General features: G+C 39.8%; 1 protein-coding gene across 2 annotated transcripts; it reads right to left on the bottom strand.

The window, feature by feature from the left end:
• Positions 1-9,457: 9,457 nt before the first annotated feature.
• Positions 9,458-19,012, bottom strand: LOC146681834 (uncharacterized). Of its 2 annotated transcripts, none has more exons than XM_085448238.1 (8): positions 18,880-19,012; positions 15,448-15,738; positions 15,139-15,218; positions 14,652-14,826; positions 14,461-14,517; positions 14,257-14,334; positions 11,520-11,776; positions 9,458-11,358 (listed from the first exon to the last, which is right to left on the bottom strand). In XM_085448238.1, the coding sequence occupies exons 1-8, from the start codon at positions 18,956-18,958 to the stop codon at positions 11,269-11,271; spliced, it is 1,107 nt and encodes a 368-aa protein (XP_085304364.1). In that variant the 5' UTR covers positions 18,959-19,012; the 3' UTR covers positions 9,458-11,268. The 2 variants fall into 2 exon arrangements, with proteins under 2 accessions (XP_085304364.1, XP_085304363.1); XM_085448237.1 differs by having other exon boundaries at positions 14,461-14,523; positions 18,880-19,011.
• Positions 19,013-20,115: the final 1,103 nt, after the last annotated feature.

Genomic DNA, 20,115 nt, shown 5'->3' with positions numbered 1-20,115 from the left:
TGATCATTTTATTAAAGATGAAAGACTTTAGACAGTTTTTCAACTCTCAGTAATGCCATAGTGATCGTTTGATATATGGGCCTGCAGCGGAGTTTAGGCCCAGACACGGCTAGTGACGTCAGACTGAACAACCGGATAGCAACTCTTTGGTGGCAGAACTACAAAACAACCTGTTTGTTAAAATCAAGATAAGGAAGACACAGAGAGACGCAGACGCTGAAGCAGACACATATAAAATGGCAGAAGCACAGATGGAAGTGGTCGTGAGCCCAGAAATAACAGTTTTGCAAAGATCGGAAAATGACCTCAAAAAACCCCAAACACCAAATCCTGAAACACGTCCTCTGGCACAAGTTCAAACCGAAGTGGCCGTGAAAGGCAAGAAAAAAAGGGGGCAAAAACAGAAAAGAGTGGCTGAAGAACCCAGACGACCGATTACTCGGGCGTATGCTCGGGCTCTTCTAGAAGCCCAAAACAACGTGGCTGATGGAAGCAACCTGAGAAATGAAGAAGTGTCAGGAAACCCTGAAGGAACCTCTGAAAGGGAAAACCCTGGATCCCTCCCTATGTCAGAACCAAAGGACGACGTGAATATGGAGACAGAGGCAAACACGAATAACGCCAGTGGACAAAACCCTGGGCCAAATGGAGGGACGTGGCAACATCAGCCAAATCCCAGATTTATACCCCATGATGGCAGAGTCCAGTATGATTCATGTTGTGAGATTGCTGCTCTCAGGCATCAACTACAAGCTTCCCAAAACCACCAGAATGAGCTTTACTGGAAACTGGTAGCTGCTAATAAGAGGGCTTCTTATTACCAGTCTAAGGTGACCAAACTTCATGCACAGATGATCGCCGACAAAAAACAGCACGAAGAAACAATTAAAGAGCTCATAGAGCAACTGGAGGAGGCTAATGATAATAATAAGCCTGATACGAGAAAAACAGAGGTTCAAGCAAAGGACAACCAAGCAGTTGTCATGCTGGATGACATGATTCGTGTCCTGCACGAAGACGTCAGCGACCCTACCACAGAGCAGTGTGTGGATTCTTCTACACAAACCACAGAGGCTTCACACACGGACTGTGTAGGTCTGAAGGAGGCTCAATTTGAAGCCCAATACAAGACTCAACAAGAGCAAATAGGAACACTCCAAGAAGCTCAACACCAACTCAAGGAACAGGAAGATAAACATAGGCAGGACCAGGAGACACTGAACATGGAAATCAGTGAGCTTAAATCCCAGCTCTGCTCCAACAAGGAGCTTCATGACATGAAAGCAGAGACTCTTTATCAAGAGTTGAAAGAAGTCAAAGCGTCCTACATTAAAATCACACAGGAGCAAAATGAACAAAATTCCAACACAGCAAATGGAAAATCTGAGCTTCTGGTGGAAAAAGACACCAAAGAACAGGACAAGGAAGAAGAAGGAGAAGACTCCCTGACATCAACTGAGATGTCTCTGCATGACTCTCTACAACAAACAGAAGACAGAGAGAAAACGATAACTACCAATCCAGCTGAACTCGAAACTGAAGCTAAGACTGTGCCAGAGAAAAAACCCAAGAAGAAGAAGAAGAGGAACTGGCTGCGTCGGCTTTTCAGCTGTACCAGTCCACAGACAGACTGATTTACACAACTGTGGAAAAACTAAATAAATACACAAAAAAAAATAATAATTGGAAAACATAGATGTGTCATTATTTCATATAGATTTCAAATAACATACCATTTGATGTCAACATGTTTTAGTTGCATTTGCAGTGCTCGTGCTGTTATATTCTTATGATTCTGTTCATTTTATGAGTGTATCCTTCAGCCTTGCTTCACATATTTACTGCTGCTTGATCAGCTTTAGTCCTGCTAGCATCAGCACAGGTAGAAACAGATCACACATCAGAGAATCGGCCGTGCATCTAAATGCAAATGGAAACTAAAAATGAAAACATAGATAACTTAGCTGAACTTCATAGATCTGAAAGTTGACCAATGCATACATAGTGCTAAAAATCAGGTATCGGGAAAACACATTATTTTATATTATGCTGAAGTCAATTGTTATCCTTTTTTAAAACTATTTCATATAATAAAGTCTGTTTTGAAGTTTACTATGGTAAAAAAAATATTTTAAGGCTTTTCAGATATACTGTAACTTCATAGGTATGAACCATCAAAGCATTTTCATCATAAATATAAAACTTCATTAGGTAGATCTGTTCAAATACTCATTAATGCAAATATCTGATCAGCCAATCACATGGCAGCAACTCAATGCAGGTGTAAAAGGTGAGGTCTAAAAAGAATAGGGATGGGTACCGGCATCCAGTGCCATGATGGCACCGGTTCTGACATAAACGGTAGTAACCAGACCGAAAGCAGCGCACATTTCGGTGTTTTATTTCGGTGCTTTTTTTTCCTGAGCTGTGATACACTTTAGATTCTAGCCAATCATTTTACGTTTCCGAGGATAGTAGGCGGGTCCTGGTACGTACGTTCTTTTAGAGCAGAGCTACAGATTAAAAATGCCCAAGGCGAAGCGGTCAAAAGGTGAGGTCTAAAATAAACCTTCAAGAAAATATGAATCCATCTTAATCAGTCTTTAATTATGAAGCAATCGCCTAACTCCCTCTGACAAACAGACCTGTGGAAAAATTTATAAACCACTTTTAACTTTTTCCAAGGTGAATATTGTCTGGCAGCAGGTGCCCTTCCCCTCCCAGATCACGTCAAGGACAATTACAGCAGCTATTACAAACATTATAAGCAGAATAAACCATGAAACTAAACATTTCTCCTCCTTGATATTCTTCATCCAAATCCGTGCCTCCCTGGTCCTCATTTGACATAAGCCAAGTATTCCCACCTGACATCTGCTCCCCACGCGTGTGACACTGTGTCGAGGTACGCGTGTCTATGCAAAAACCAAATTATACGCCAGTGATTGTCTGAAACCAGCAGGGGTGTTCATGTGCAAGAGGACACATCCATGGTCAGCAGAGCATTAGTAAGTTGTGGGGGATAGCTGTTAAATGGACCAGCATAACCAAATAGCCTCAAACACAAAGTAAAAACACAGCTACTCTGCATCAGAAGCTTTTTAATAATCTACTGGCCACAAGTAATACACTAAATACTCATACTCTCCAGAGGATCAACTCTTTCAATTCTAGTGTGTGTGTGTGTGTGTTGGGGAAATGACCTGCTCACTAGGCCCTGTGTATTCTTTGACATCACATCTGATGGAGACTGGCTGGCCCTCCACCCGGATTAATGGACCAGGAGGCACCGTCACCACACGGGCCGAGCACCCACCTTGAAGAACACAGAAGACATTTTAAAAGATTAAAAGTCTATAACAGAAAAAATTATGTGTGGAGGCTGAGTTGGACTCTGAAACCTCTAAGATGAAAGAAAATCCTTCTATATATGAAGCAAAAATAGAATTTACATGAAGAATACGCTGTATTTATATACATTTGCCCCTCAGTACAACAGACCATTGAGGTCATATTGAAGTTTGCTGGGCCTGTAGCAGCTTGAATAAGGTAATGACATGTTTGACAATGACACTGATGTTCAATGTTTTAATCATGGACAGTCAGGTGAAAGCCACACTGGCTGACTTGCAACAAATCCTGGCTGAAGAACAGGAAGCCAAGCTTGGTCAGTGTGTGACCACACCTGGCATCCAGACCAGCATGAGGAGGAGCAGCCAGGCTGTTGTGGCTGTGTGTGGTTCTTCCACATTTTTCCACAACAACAGGACAGAGACTGAGAGACATTTATTTTCAATCTCTTTGATTGACTTTTCAATTCAGCTTAGTCCAACATACCAACCAAAACCTCTGTTTCACTCAAAAAGTTACAAATCAATTGGATATTAAATGCACTATTTTTTGTTTAAATAATAATTTTTTAAAAAAAAGATAGTCCACCCACAGACAAAAATGATATATTAAATTGGCAGACTTCAAAATGGGGATTAATATTTGGCTTCTTGTCAAACGATCGCCTGCCCAACACTGTTGCAGTGATTTACCAAAAATGCCTGCGAGTACTTAAACTGTTTAGCACTTGTTTAGCTACAATGGCAAAATGAACTGATAAAGATGTATAAGACAGAGCAGGTAAATAATGCACAGTGATAACGATAGTTGCAAAAGTTTTTTTTTTATAAAACACACTTTTTCTTTTCTTCCTTTTTTTAAATAAAAGGGCACCAGCAGAGTTAATTAGCCACCAAGCAAAGAAGTGTCTCTTACTGAGCATGAAAATCCCAAAAGTGAGTGCAGTGACATAGGTTTCCATTTTCCTTCGACTTTTTTCCTTGTCCCTCGATTTCCACGTGTTTTCTCTGGAGGTAAGACCGGTCCTCTCTCGCCACTGACAAATGTGAGTGCAGGAAATGCGTGACAGCATGACAGAGGAGAGAGAGTCTGTGAGTGTGAGAGAGACAGTGGATTGTGGTCAACCACCACACAGATGCTTGGGGCCCAGACTAGTGCCAGCAGGTCTCTGACAGCAGAGACCTGGCCTCCCTGAAAGGACCCCACTCGTGCCTCTTACAGTTCAAGTGGCATTCATAGTTCTGTTTAAGTGAATGGCAGCTAGGAACAAGAATGAAAATTGAAAAGCAGAAAGAAAGAAGAAAAAAGAGGAAGAGGAGAAAAACCTAAATGCTGCCAGTTTATTTTTAACTTTAGGTGACAGACATTTCAGTGAGGAACCTTCCACCAGTTTAACACGAGCTAGTTTAACATTAAATAACTCAGAGCGGCCAGCTCTGTGTCCAGCTCTGGTGGCTGTAACATGAGCGAGAGGCGTGCACAGCTTCCTTGGTGGTGTCAGAATACTTATAAAATAACTGACCAATTCTCCCAGTCAACTGTTGCACAGGGTAGGTTTTTGGGGTGTGTATAGGAAGGGGTGAGGGGGTAATATGGTGAAATCCTGTCCTGGTACAATACCACCATACACCCACAGCTCGCCATGCGTGCCTGATACACAGGGGTGGATCTAGAAGGGTGGCATGGGGTGGCAAGTGCCACCCTAAAATGATCTCTTGCCACAGTGCCACCATAGTTTTGCATATGACAGTGTTGTTTGTTAAAATAACATAGCATTAGCACTTTGAGCGTAGTTACAGTTAACAGTGAATATAAATGCTAAAACTGAATATATCGCATAGTGTTCCACCCCCCTCCTCCATTAACAAATGGTTCAGCCCATAGCACAGACCGTCTTCTTTTCTAGTTTTCAGTAGCAAGATGCTTATGATTGTGCCAGAGCACATTTTGAACAACACCATGGGAATTTCAGATTTCACACAGGTGGTTGGTTGTTGCACTCTGGAAATGGAATAAAGGTGAGTGTTATTAACCCTCTGGGGTCCACGGACTCGCTGCACCTCCAACAGACTTCAACACAGATCTTTGTTCATGACAGTGCAGATTTCTGACATTTTGTGTAATTTAAGCATGTAACAATTAGATTTTTTTTCTAACAAAAAACAGTGTGAAACTTAAATTAGATTTGTGTTTGTAAATGAACCGCCCCATGTTGTGTAGCTTTCTGGATTTTATACTTATTGGGCTACATATCTATTTATTATACAAGCCATACAGTACATAAAATCACATGTTTTATGTAACTAAAGTGTTTAATTATGTGGGCTTCAGAAAATAATTAAGTTATAGATGATATTTACATGACAAACGTGTATACTTATTGCATTTGAATGTGTGTTTGTGAAAAAAAAGGCTTTGATTTTGCCACCCCATGTGATTTCTTTGCCACCCTAAGAAAATTTCTCTAGATCCGCCGCTGCTGATACACCAGCTTAGCCCTGTCATGATTGCAAGCCCTTCATGCATACAGGGCAGCACATCCAGACACTGTCCCCTGGCACAAAGACCGGTCTTGGTACCTACTGGCTACTTTATTCTTTCATTACCCTACTGCTGGTGTTCTGTCTGGTACCAGTCTTTGAGTTTCAGCATCCTTTTTTGACCTATAGCAGACCTTTTAGCCATTTTTAGCAAATTATGACACACATACTGTGTCACTTCACACCACATTTTCTCCTGTTTCCATCACATTCACCAAAATTTACAGTGTAACTTTGACTCTGTGCCTTTTTGGTAGCTTGTGACTTTCACTGTACACAGCATTGGACACAGCCATAGCCAGTCAAAATGTGGGACATTGTCTCAAGATGTGGGACAGAAAAAATCCTGTGTAGTCCTACTTAAAGAGGGACATCTGATCTCCAGCTGCAGGGTTAACATACAGAACCAGACAACCATCCACACTCACATTCACAACTATGGCCAATTTAGAATTGTAAGTTAACTTAATGCATGCGTCTGGAGAAGATCGGTGTACACACACAGGCACAGGTCACATGGTAACTTCACAAACTGAGGAAAGGGCCTAGCCAACCCACAGGTTCAAACCCACAGCCCTCTTGCTGTGAGGGGAGAGGGCTAACCGCTCAGGAGATCCAGTTCAAGTTCAGCAGATCATGAACAACGTCTGCGAAATTAGTTCCATGTATTTCCTCAAAAACATCAGAGAGCAGAATGTTTTTGATCCAGTGTTGTTTACACTCATTTACACAAGCTGACCGACCCACACAAATGTGGGTCGGTCTCCATGTCCACGTTCATACATGTTAAAGTCTCCATCCTGTGACCTTCACTTATTTTTTATCCAAGGTGTGAATTGTTGAGCTTGCATGTTGCACCTGGTGGTTTTCACTTGAAGAATGACAAACTATTTGTGGGAATGAGTCACATGCAAGAAGTCACTTGTTTACCTTTGTTTACAAAAAGTGTAACTAGGGGAACTCCATAGGTATTATTTTACACAACATTGAGATATCAGGCCATCGGGTCCTACACATTGCTTGTGAATGAAACTGCAACCCTCTACATAAGAGGTAGGGAACGTTAGTCCTGGAGAGCCGGTGTCCTGTAGGTTTTAGATCTCACCCTGGGTCACCACACCTGAATCAAATGGTTAGTTCATTACCAGGAATCTGGAGAACTTCAAGACATGTTGAGGAGCTAATTTAGCCATTTAAATCAGCTGTTGGATCAAGGACATCTAAAACCTGCAGGACACCAGCTCTCGAGGCCTGGAGTTGCCCACCCCTGCTCTATATGATTTCTTCTACACAGCTTTTTTTTTTTTTAAACTGCATACATGAACATGACAACACCCAGAAAGAAAGCAAAAGCAAGTGCTTAATCTTAAACATCTTATTCCTCTCACACGACTAGAAAGCTTAAAGAGCTCAGTGAAACAGGCGTAGGCTAAGAAGGAAAGAGCAAACTGATATTTCCATCCAGAACTGCTAGCTCATTTAAAAGTGAGGAACAATCCTCTGAACATTTCGGTTAAACGATGGGCGGCGAAGACAGAACGCAAGATGCCAAAGATGAAGAAGGCGATGAAAGGAAGTGAGAAAAAGGAAGAGGGGTGGGTTAAGAAAGGAAACCAAAATAGTGAATTGCAATTGTGTAATCTGTCAAAGTGCTGCTTGTTATGTTAACTTCACAATCTTTCTGCTGTATAAATGCAAGACACACACATGACACACACTCTCACACACCGTGCTCTGGGTTTCATGTTTATTACTTTTCAATGTACAATGTAAATTTCCCAGGCATTGCTCCAGCAGCGTGCCAGCTGCTCACAATATTGCTCCTCTTTGGTCCCGACACCTCTCCAGCTTCTCCTGGTGCTGCCCCTTCAACCATCCACGTCACCTCTCCCTCTGCAGCTGAGCCACAACACACACCTCTCTGCCACACTGCCAAACCTCGACAGTGACTCCAAAAGTGGCACGAAGGGATGAACAACCACTCTTCTATAAAATATTCAATCATTTGGTGTTTTGGAGACGATGACAGACAGTGCTGGGTAAGATCTGAGATCCATGAAAGCCAGACAACACAACACATCAGTAAATCCTGCAGTAATGTCCTATAGTCTGTCATCTTGAGTGAGACCAGTCCCAGAACCTTACCAAACTTGTAGCAGATGGCTGCCCCTCCCTCAGGTTTCATCCTGTTAAAAGGGAGTTTTTCCTTCCCACTCTAGTGGGGATCGTCTGGTTCTCTTTACCTTGCAATATAAAGCACCTGCAGGCAACTGTTGTTTTTATTTGAGAATATATAAATAAAACGGAAATGAATCAAAGATGATCACTTATCACTGTATTTAAACCATGCGAGTAAAACAAAGCTCACAAAAAATAGACGATCTCCTTCACTGTTGGGTTCAGTTTTTATTGTGTTACTGATCTATTCATTTTCATCACCATCATAACCCAGTCAGTCCATGCTGCTGATGCTTTTCAGTCAGAGAAACACAAACAATATCACCACACCATAGATTAATAACAGCGATGCATATCTTACTAATATAGCCACTGTGATATCAGTTTGCTGCAAACTAATGTGGTTTTGACAACACCGGGCCAGAGCTGCACGGAGCCACTCTGGCATCAACAAGGAATTTTCATCCTTATGAATTGCAGCTCACTGTATATTTTCTCCTTTTCAGTCTTTTCTGTGTAAACCTTAGAGATGGCTGTGTGGAAAAATCTCAGCAGATCAGCAGATTCTGAAATAGTCAGACCAGCTCATCTGCCGCCAACAACCATGGCATGTTCAAAGTCACTTAAATGTCCTTTCTGATGCTCAGTTTGAACCTCAGCAGGTTTGTCTCATTGAGCTGGTGCCATATGATTAACAGACTGGATATCGGTGTTAATGAGCAGCTGAAGGGATGTGTCTAGGAATTTGGCCTGTTTGCGTTAACAAATAATACTGAACTAAAACGTGGATCTTTTGAACATAGACTGTATAATTATTATCAAAATGCAAAGCTATCAAAATGGTTCCTCTTTTCAGTTTTGCACCACATAGATCACACCACAGTGCAGCAGGCCCTGCATTTTTCACAGCAGCTCTAGATGTCTCTAGATATGACACGAGGAAAATATGTAAAGATGCACTGGAAGGTGTGAAAATAAGCGAACAGCAGCACTGTGTGGGCGTGCCCATCATTCAGTCATTGTTGTTCACACACAATGAAGCCTGATAAGGCAGACAATAAACTAAAACATTTACAGTAACATAATATCACTTTAGTGAAGAAAGAACAGAATCTGACACTAAATGTGGCAATTTTCTGTTGCTATAAACCGACAAGTACAGGAAATCATCCACACACACACACACACACACACACACACACACACACACACACACACACACACACACACACTAAGCCTGCATGTAGAAAGCCACAAACACATTTTCAGCAAAAAGACAGGATATATGAATCACACACAACAACCGTCTGCTTGCATCGCTCTGTGCACTCAGAAAAGTGCAGAGGTGAAAATGACGCAGTTTGAAACATTCACTCCCAAACTTATACTGCAAATCATAACGACACCATTTATTTAAAAAGACCACTGTGCACAGTTTACACTGACACATACACAAATACATACAAATACAAACGCACATGTCAATCCAAACAATGCGGATAGTTAACTTTCTAGTAAAATTTAGTTAACTACAGCAGACAGCAGTCATAAGAAGGTGAGCAAAATTACAAAATAAAAAACGTAAATGACAAATCCTTAGCTTTTTGCAACATGTACACCAAAGGCTGTTCGCACAATGAAATAATCTGCAGTGACATTCTTTTTGTAGTTTGTCCAGAAAGAAGGAGCCTTCTAGATTGAAAATTGAATACTATGTTGTGTGAAAAGGTTTCTGCAGTGGCAGTGAAGCCACTCTTACATAATGTATACGTGATGGTAAAATTCACAATGTGCAAGTTTTCTTGTAGTAAGCAAAACATTTTTGAGGTTTAAAAAATGTTAAAGTTTGATATTATATAGTTTGATATTTTATAGTTTGATACTTTAAAGGCACTTCTGCACTGCGGAGCCAATGCAGAGGTGCTTTGAGCCTGCAGTTTTACCTAATTGCCAACAGGGGGCGACTCTTTTGATTTAAAAAAGAAGTTTGGTTCTACAGCGATGTAAAAGAAAACGACCCTTTTTCTCCCTTGTCCTCAGAAGAAACTTTTTTTTCTGATAAAACGTATCACAAGACACATGACCATAACATGATGCTTAGTTTGTAAAACATGGACCCCATTTGATTCAAACAGGGTGATAAAGCAGGGTATGCTTTAGGGCGTGGCTCTCGGTTTCTCAGTATGATCCACACCTTGCACATGATGCCTGGTTTCAAAAAGCTACACTCAAAAAATCCCATTCAAGCCCAAAACGATTAAGATACTTCAATTTTTGTGAGTTTTTGAGACCGCCATCATCAGTTTCTTTTTTATACAAAAATGCCAAATGTAATATGCAAACTGATATATATTGTTTTGCAGTTACCGCTGTAGTTTGAAAAAAATGAGAATTTTCTGGCAATTATTTCATCGTTCAGGCTTTACTGGGCTGTGAGGGCCAAGAATATTTGTTTTGAGTATATAGTCTGTAGAAACTTTAGAAACCAGTTGGTTACATCATCTTTTATATGCAGTCTGACAGATTTTGCTTAACCTGCTTAACCTGGCAAAACATTTGTAGAAAGCCTCAAATGTTAAGAGGCAAAAAAAAAATCTACCATTCTCATATGAGCCACTTTATTTGAATCTAAGCTATTCTAAGCCAAGCTAAACTGAGCTAACCAGCTGCTGGTCTCAGCTCTGTATTCAACATACAAATGCCAACAGCAGTGAAGCTAAAAAACGGTAAACGTGAAAATAAGAGTATTTCCCAAAATGTAAAACTGTTTCTAGGATGTAAATATGGAATAAGTAGCAAAGAGTAACAACTACTAGCAATATTCTATATAATGTTGCATTAAACAGAAATGTCAATGTGTACACTTTGACAATTACTTTGTATTTAACATATAATTTACTCAAGTATAATGAAAAATTAAGAAAATAAAAAAAATTATAGTCTGATTGTTCATTTAAAACATCTCACATCTTTCAGAAGTCTGTTTCCTCATGTAGACTCACTTTCTGATCTAAGAGGATCTGAAATCTACGCAATATTTGTTATATACATACAAATATTACAATATCTATATATATAATTCTTTGGCAGGTCAAGTTTCAGCGTCACATTATCAGATAGATTTATAGTTTGAGACAAGCTTTTAAAAAGATGAAGAAAAAGATTAAAAATTATTTCCATATACTAAGCTCAAGTTTTTTCATTCTTTTGGTGCTTTTGGAGTTTTCTTCCTGGGCTGAGGAAGAGGAGGAGGCTGCTCTTCGCCGCCGTTACCACCTGGAGCGGAAACCTGAAGGAGAGTGAAAAAAGGTGTATCAGACCTAAATTATGTATTTCCACATGACTCACTGTTACTGTTTTCAATTTTCATTCTAAGCAGTCAGAATAATAGCAAAAATAAATCATTTTTGGTCTAAAAAAACTTCTGTGTCATCTGCTTCTGTGTCCTACCTGCGTAGCCCGTCTGGGGCTGGGCTGAGGTTGGCCGTTGGCGGGCTCAGGCGCTCTGGGACGCTGCTGGGTGCGTGGCTGTTTAGAGCGATGTTGTCGGGGGCCGGTGTTGCCTGCCGGCTGCTGCTGATGGTGGTGGGGGTGATGATGCTGATCAGAATTATTTTGATTTGGATGTTGATGATGCTGATGATGATGCTGATGATGATGATGTTGTTGTTCCTGATTGCCCCACTGCAAGCGAAGCTCCCTCTCATCTGTTAAAGCAAATATAGGTGACAGGTCAGACCTGCAGAATCATAAGGAGGTGATGTCCATGATGGACGTTAGGTTAGACCAGCGGTCCCCAACCTTTTTTGCGCCACGGACCGGTTGATGCCTGACAATATTTTCACGGCCTTTAAGGTGTCGCGGAAAAATACAACAAAATAAAACTATTACCCGTACTGGAAAAAAAAGAAGAGTTATTCATAACACACATGAAAAGACCCAGGAAAACAGAGTTAACGATAAAAACGATAACAAAATAACGCTGAAAACCGATAAAAACCCTGAAAACCATACATTTCACACCTGAGCCTCAACTCTCGCGGCCTGGTACCAAACGACTCACGGACCGGTACCGGTCCGAGGCCCGGGGGTTGGGGACCGCTGGGTTAGACAACATCCTCTCCTCCCCAACCTGCTCGATGGACTTCAGCGGACAGTCCAGGACAGAGCTGGCACTCCTGACCAGTTTGTTAAGTTTTTCTCTGTTCCTCTCTGCCACCACTCCTGCACACCACTGCATAGAAAATAGCAGATGCCACCACAGTGTCATAAAATGTCCCAAGGAGAGTCCTGTTCACCCCAAAATATCTCAGCCGCCGTAGCAGGTGGAGACAACATAGACCTTTTTTTTAGAGTGCATTTGTGTTTGTGGACTAGTCCAGTTTGTTATTGAGGTGAACACCCAGGTATTTGTACTCCTCCACCGTTTCAATGTCCAAACCCTAATCTATGAGGACAGCTGTTGGTCCACTCCCACTCCCTGCATCTTCTCCCTTAGCACTGAGGGTTTGATTGTATTGAAGGCACTGGAGAAATCAAAACACATGACTCTCACAGTGCACCTGGCGCTCTCCAGATGAGAGAAGGCCCGATGCAACAGGTAGGTGACGGCATCATCCACCCTAATGTTCGGCTGGTAACCAAATTTCAGCGGATCTATATCTCTCCCGACTAGTGGGCGAAGGTGAAGTATGATCCTCTCCATGGTCTTGCAACAGGTCTGAAGCATCATCAGTCAGGAAGAGCCACCAATAGCCTCTGAATCCCATAACTTCCAGGTGTATTTAGTGTCAGTTGATTTAATGCTAATGTCTTGGAAGGCATTAGCATTAATGTCCCATTATTGGATCATCTTGTTTAAAGACCCAGCCCATAAGAGCTGGTTTAGAGTCTGACACATGGAGCACATTGTAAATGAAAGAGTGGAAAGTCAGCCACCACAGAAAACCATGGCAATAACAGGATGTATTATATGAGTGTTTCTCTAGAACGACATGTCACAAACTGAATGCATTGCTGTATTCAGTTTGTGACATGATAAGTGGCACAAAGTGTTTTGGAACAGCAACAAAAAAAGAGAACTGAGAGTTTTAACTATATATTTACTCACTTCTGAATAGCTCAACAGATAGTGAGCTCTGTGAGACACATGTCACATAAAAACCTGACTCAAACTCCACCTAGTGTTATAAAAAAGAATATGCTTTCTGACGATGCACAGACTTAACCAGCTTAAGCTGCAGGTGACTCTTGTTTGGAGTCAGAATTTATTGGATTGGATGATTGAAGTCTGAAGAAACAAGACATATTTGCAATTTATTCAGTTGTTCATTTAACAAACACTGGCCTCATTAGCCTCAGTAGCATGTAGAAGAAGCATACAGAGCCACAACAGCCTGGCACCTGCTCCTCATACTGGTCACCAGCTCGCTCATACACTGCTGTGGCATTCTATCCTATTCCTCAACCAAATGTGGATGTGTTAGTCACTTGAGCACAGGACTAGAGGCAAGCCATTTCATCCTCTCCACTCCCAAACACTGGAGTTATTCTCTGATAAACTGCGCTCTGTGCGGGTGAGCACTGTCATCTTGGAGGAAAGAGTCTGGTCCCAGACATCAGAAATAAAAGATTGCCACTACTGAAGAATCGTATCTCAATATCTCTCTGCACTGAAGCTGAGGCAGTCACACAACAGTCACTGAGAAACTGTTACCCTATTGGTGCAGCAATCAGCGTACCATTCTCTGTGTCTTCTCCACACCTTAACCCTGCGATTCAAGTGCTGTCGGAAAACTTTCAACTCACATACATAATGTCCCTGCACATGTTTAGGCTCTACTGCACATATGCTCAGACACCATGGCCTTTGTAGCAGTGTCCACAGGTGCTGACAGTCAAGTGCCTGAGTACTTGTAGCATCAGCACTTGTAGCAGCAAAAAGACAAAAGGTCAAAACAAGTCAGTAGCAGAACAAGCTGTTTGGCACAGACATGGAAGATTTGGCAAGTTATGTAAATGAATAAGTAAATGAAAAAAATTGGAGATTTGTTTGGCCCAGTAAAAATATAAGTCATTTAAATGTAAATAATATATCAATAATATATATTATGTATTATGATATTTTGTGAGCACAGCAGCTTATATTTTAAATATGAATGCACAAACTAAATAAGCACATTCTTACCCTTTAGTCTCAAACGCCTCTTCCGTTTGGTCTTGATGCAACAAATGATGACAATTAGGATCAGCACCAGAACAATACCTGATGGTGAGTAATAACAGCAAATTGCATTAGATGTAAGAGTGAAAAAACAGAAGCTTTCTTATGCATTTTCACACCATAGCCCCAAATATGATGTCAAGATTTTAAGCAGAAGACAAACCTTACCTGCTCCACCACCCACAAAAACCCAGATGCTAATTCCAAATAGTGTGTCAGGAAAAGGAAAAGCTTTAAAATAAAAGGAGAAGAAAAGTATCTTGTTAACATATGAGCTCAATAAAATGACCACTTCAGTTCACGAACATGGAAAAAGGCACATTTGAACATTTGTACCCTTGATAACACATAATACGTACAGGACTTGCAGTCTTGTTGAACAGGCTGACTGATCTCAGAGCTGACGGGGTTAGAAACATTGCAAAAGAAATGAGCATTCAGCACGTCTTTGACTGGTCTTGTCAGCTCCTTGCCAGCCTCTTTTTCTACGGGTTTATTATCCATAAACCATTTGATCTGAGAAATTTTTTCACTCTGTAGACAAACAGACGATTAGTTAGTGGATTAGTGGAAAGTTCAGATTTTAAGTCTAACAAGTCCAACCTGACCAAAATGAGAAATATAATAATCTTTTCATACAGTAATTTCCAAGCCTATATAATTAAATAATACATACATAGAAACACAACTTCCTGAAACAACATCTGAGTAAATGCTTGTAGACAGCACACTTCAAATCATGCTTGGTTTCAGTGGAGGAGAAATGAAGCTTATGCCCACATATTCTTCAACATCTTAATTATCAGTCAGTTATTTGTAGAGTACAACAATAAACAATGTCCTCACCTTACCAACATTGCAAGTAAAAGTGACTTTTGTCTTATCAGGTGTACATGTCCTCGTCACTGTGAGCTTCTGCACAGGATCTGAGTACAGAAAATGTGATTATATCAACATTATATAAACTACTGCTTTTCTACAATAACAAGTACTGTTGATTGATAAAACTGAACAGTGACTTTATAATAAAACCAAAGACTTTACTCTTAATTATAGTATCTGACTAAAACAGTTTCTGATGGATCAGCACACTTGCTTGTTGTGATATAAGTAGCACAAACACAATGAATATATGTATAATGTGTTGTTACTTACCTAATACACACAAATTCACACTTGGTAAATTTCCCACCACATTCACTCCCTCTGTGTTGTAAACCTCTGGTCTGTATTGTCCTGACTTGTCTTTGGTCAGTTTTGTCAGCTTTAGTGATCCAGTTGAATCAACTTCATAATTTTTCCCTGGGGTCACCGGTTTCTGTCTGCTATTAAAGATTGCAATTGCCTCCTTGTACCATTTCAGGCTCTCTGATTCCTTCAACTTATATCCAAGTGGCACAGTAAAGCTTGATCCTGTTGCAGCGTACACACAAGCATCCTGAGAGCCTTTGAAACAGAAAGGAAAGTGAAGAAAGACAAAAAATAGATGAAAAAAATAAAGTAGTCATGTTACAAAAGCTGTGAACAATTATATATCAGAGCTGAGGTAAATTATGATTCTTTTAACATAAGGGCAAGTTTACAATTTTACTAGTTTTAAACTAGCAAAAATCAAAAATTCATTGCATCTACAGATCTATCAAAACTAGTTGTCATGACATCATGACTGTGACTAATTGAAGTATTAAGCATTAACGGTGTGGTTAGTAGTTCATTTCGAACTAACACCATTTCCTGTGCATTTTTCAGGCACTACGATGGACCGCTCTTAAATTAATGATGGGTTTTGATCAAGTTTCAATAGTTTTTTTCCCACCACTCTCTCAACCAGTTTACAGCAAAGACTTGTGTACTGTTAATGCTCAATTCCCCTGGAACTTGAATGTAGTTGCTTCTCTGCAAAGATGTCTACAATGCCTTGCTTGAGTTGGTACAGAGCTTGTTAACACATTTTCTGACTTCCTGTATGTCCCAGTTTTTCTGAGTGACTTCTTTTTGTGAGCTTCTACTCATGAACGTACAAAATCTGTCAAATGTCATTCAGATACAATGTATAAGTTGACAAGTCACCAGAATACAGCTGGTATTTCAGTATAAAGTTAGCAGTTGTATTTTAGTCACATAATGTCAGTAAGAAGTTACGTATTGTTAGTTTCGACTGATTGAGCTGACAAACGTCTGTAACATTATATTCTGTGGGCGTCCTGCACACATCACTTTACTCCATCACTGAGGCTGGATGATGGTTACATTTCATCCTGTTGTCTCTCTTCAGACCACAGTGTGCAGCGATGGCATCCTCATCTAAACATGCGCTAAAGGTGAAAGGTTTGCCATCAATATATTTTATTTGTAAATGTTTAAAGAGGTGACTGGAATCTATCAGAGATCACGAGGTGCTGAGCAGACAAAATACACGAATATGTAAAAACAGTTCTCAGTAAAATAGGTTTTGCAATCAGTGAACAACTTTGACACAGTTTCAATTTCTGTGAAGGGAACCACAGGAAATGAGTGGTTATATAAGTCATGTTCTCATGAAGCACAACATTAATATTTTCCAGGATGATTATAAAAAATTAGCTTCTAGCCAAACCTCGTTTTGAGTCACTAGTCGTGGCTGCGTGAGTCTTTTCTCAGAGGAGGACACAAAGTGGCTCATTAGTAATTACCCTAAACCTTTGTTATTGCAAATGGAAAAAAATAATAATAATTTCAGCAGAACCACCGTTTTCTTTAACTTTAAACAAAAGTGTTTTTCTGCTCTAAATCAGAAAACCACAAGTTAGACTCAGCAATGTGAACCTTTGAATACCTTCCACTTCCTGTCAACTACAAGAGCTCATCACCAGAAATGTAGTTTTTTCTTTTATGTGTACTTAAAAAAACATTTAAAAAAGGACATAAGGACTAACAACAGACAGCACTACACTGTATTAAGATCAGACATAGCTGTTAACATGCTGAAATCATCAAAACCTCTCACAGTGAACCAAGAAGAAGTGAAATGATGTAACTCATGACATATGAATCCTGCAGAAGAGCAGAGGAGCAACAGCTTCCACCTACGAGAATACATGTTAACTGAAATAAACTGTGATATAAAGCATTGGATTCAAATTTGACAATGAACTGCAATCACAAGCATTTTTATGGCAGTAACATGAGTAGAATGAGTCACTTGGTCTCTAAAGAAGCTGTTTCCTCTACAAAAATTCACAGAATTGTTCCGTATTGACGGGTGAAGTCGCTTTTGCAGTTCATAACCCCGTTTCAAACTGTCATGCTGACAAACAATAGAGGAATGTGTGAAGGCTGCATATACCAGACACCAACGCCATCATTACGCCTCAGCAGAAGGTGACATTTAAAAACCAGCAACGATAAGATGCACAGTGTGTTCAACAGAAATGACTTTTTTTGTAATTCGCCTCCTGTTGAGCATTTATCAGATCTATTCACATAAACATGAAATGATTTAAACGTAAACGGCTCAAAGGAAAGAGGGGGAACAGAAGGGAATCTTTATGATTTAATTACATCAGAAACAACTTTCATTAGTTTGTTTTGTGACCATAAATTAAGAATTACAATATTTGATGGACGTAAACTAAATTTTAAAATTCTATGTTTTTAACGTTCTTATAACCCATTAGTTCATATATATTGATATAAAAATTCATAAATGCAATTTCATATAATTCAGTTTATTAAAACATTTTTGAGTGTAATTTTTTTTTGCTCTTTTTATGACTTTAATTCTTCATCCTTTCCATTGTTCAGCTCTCACAGCTCCTTTTCTGCGCTGAGCGCTCGCTGCTTCTATGGGTCACCTCTACTTTTGCACCTTTGCATCGCTTCCTGTTCATCCCCATCTCAGACCAAAGTTACCACATCAGCAGCGATGGGTTTCGTCTGCAGAACGTTCTGGACTGTTTCTTTTGTCTAACATTGATGTATTTATGGCCGAGGTTTTCAGTTCACCCCCAAAAATCAAAGACATGCCTCTTTTTTTGAATGTGCATGAAAGCACAACCAAAAAGGAAAGTAAGCTTGAAGCAAATATAGAAAAAGAAAAGCAGAGTCAAGTTTTTAAAAAATAATAATAATGACAATAAAACAAACCCTGCACACCCAAAACCTCAGCAGGAACTAAACCTTCACCCTCGCTCATGTCAGCAGCCCTATCCAACAGTATTACTACAGGTCATTTGTTAGTTCCTCTTTAGTTTTATTGAGTTTTTCCTCAATAAAATAATCATATTTAAAGGACTGGTAAAATATTTTGGATTGTTTAGTTTACTACAAATAAAAAAAGTAGTTTTAATGGTTTTTCTATATTATTTACAGTCACAAAATAGATTTCCACTGAGAGACTCAAACAGAAACACAGAAATATAGACTTTTACTGCATTCTGTGGGTATTTTTAAAGGATAAGTATCTTTGTAGCGCCCATGGCTGAGAGGTTCAATTGAGTATTTCCTTGACAAAAAAAAAAAAAAATGGTATAAATGTAAACCAATAAGTTTGGATTTTAACAATAAAAACCTTAACCTGACAGAATAAACAGATTAATTGAAACATACCTGTGGAGGAAACGAAGCAGCAGCAGAGCAGAAACGCAGCGATGCTGACAGCAGAAGCCATCTTCTTCACTGTTCTCATCACATTCAGCTAAAAAGAACAGCCTCTTTCCATTATCGAGGTTATTTCCTGTCAGAGCGCAGTAACTTCACATATTTTATGTGTGTGTGTGCCACCGTACACGCACGTGTGTGCGCATATATGGTTTTGAAAGGAAGTGATCCAAGAGGCCTCATCTGCTGTCACAGATAAAGAACAAAGCAAGCCAAGCAAATGTCACACTTAGAAGACAGAGTTCATCTTTTTTTAGTTTAGTTCAGCAGTATAAATATATCTGTGATCTCCTATTAGAGATGTTCAAAAGGTGACCAGAAGTTCAAACACCAAACTGCTAAAATCTGGGTAGCAGGTGAAATTGTAAAACTTAAAACAAAAGCAAGTGAGAAATGTAAAAGCTCATAAAACCATGAGCGAGTATGTAATATGACAGTTAAAGTTATGTAAGAACACATTATATCTGCATTTGTTTCCAGTTAAACACCTGCAGTTAAAAGGTTGAAACTGTAATCATGTGGAGGCTTAAAGCTCTTAACTCTGAGGGTTTGCCATGGTCAAAGGTCAGACAGCCGCCGTCACTGCACACGTTTTACCTGCAGATACTCCTGCACGTACACGTAAATGAGAGCTGTGCATTTGTGTTTGCACAAGTCCATGTTGCCTTTGCACCACTGCCCTGTCCCCGGGAAAAGTTCAAGATGCTGAATTGATTAATCTTTGCAGAGGTGAGACACTTTTCCCCTCATAATGTTAAGTCCCTGTTGGATTTTAATAAAACTTTAAAATGTAAATCTTTTTGTTGTCCACTTTTTGGAAGCTAACATCAAATTTGAGGGTTTTTTTAATGAAAGGAAAAAACAACCATCCACCATCATACAATATATGTTTATTTTTACTCCAGACTGTGGGTAAGGCTTCAAAAATACTTCTTCCTACGTTTCCCATGATGCCATGGAACTCAATGACCGCTTTTGTTTTACCATCTCTGCCGATTCCTATAAGAGATGAAGGTAGCAGCTAAAATCTTATTGTTATTTATTATTAATCTTATTTGCATGTGCAGTCCCTTTGCAGGTTACATGCAAAAGATCACAAAAGTGCCACATAAAAAGTAAATCACAACCCCCCCTGCACGTCCATTTAGCTACTCTGACATAAAAACACAAAATGCTAATGTGTTA

The sequence above is a fragment of the Copadichromis virginalis genome, linkage group LG23 (genome assembly GCF_057382275.1).
Source record: "Copadichromis virginalis isolate Kocher_CV1m ecotype Utaka linkage group LG23, C_Virginalis_male_GT1.1, whole genome shotgun sequence".
NCBI lineage: Eukaryota > Metazoa > Chordata > Actinopteri > Cichliformes > Cichlidae > Copadichromis > Copadichromis virginalis.
Note: the sequence above shows the minus strand (reverse complement) of the source record. Positions and strands in the feature narration are given on the sequence as shown.

Excerpts from the sequence above, each read along its gene's own strand:
- LOC146681834 (XM_085448237.1), bottom strand. The coding sequence starts at position 18,958 with ATGAGAACAGTGAAGAAGATGGCTTCTGCTGTCAGCATCGCTGCGTTT. Across the intron at positions 14,827-15,138 it reads TTACTTGCAATGTTGGTAAG|AGTGAAAAAATTTCTCAGAT; the intron begins GTGAGGACATTG and ends GTTTGTCTACAG. Across the intron at positions 11,359-11,519 it reads GCCCCAGACGGGCTACGCAG|GTTTCCGCTCCAGGTGGTAA; the intron begins GTAGGACACAGA and ends ACTCTCCTTCAG.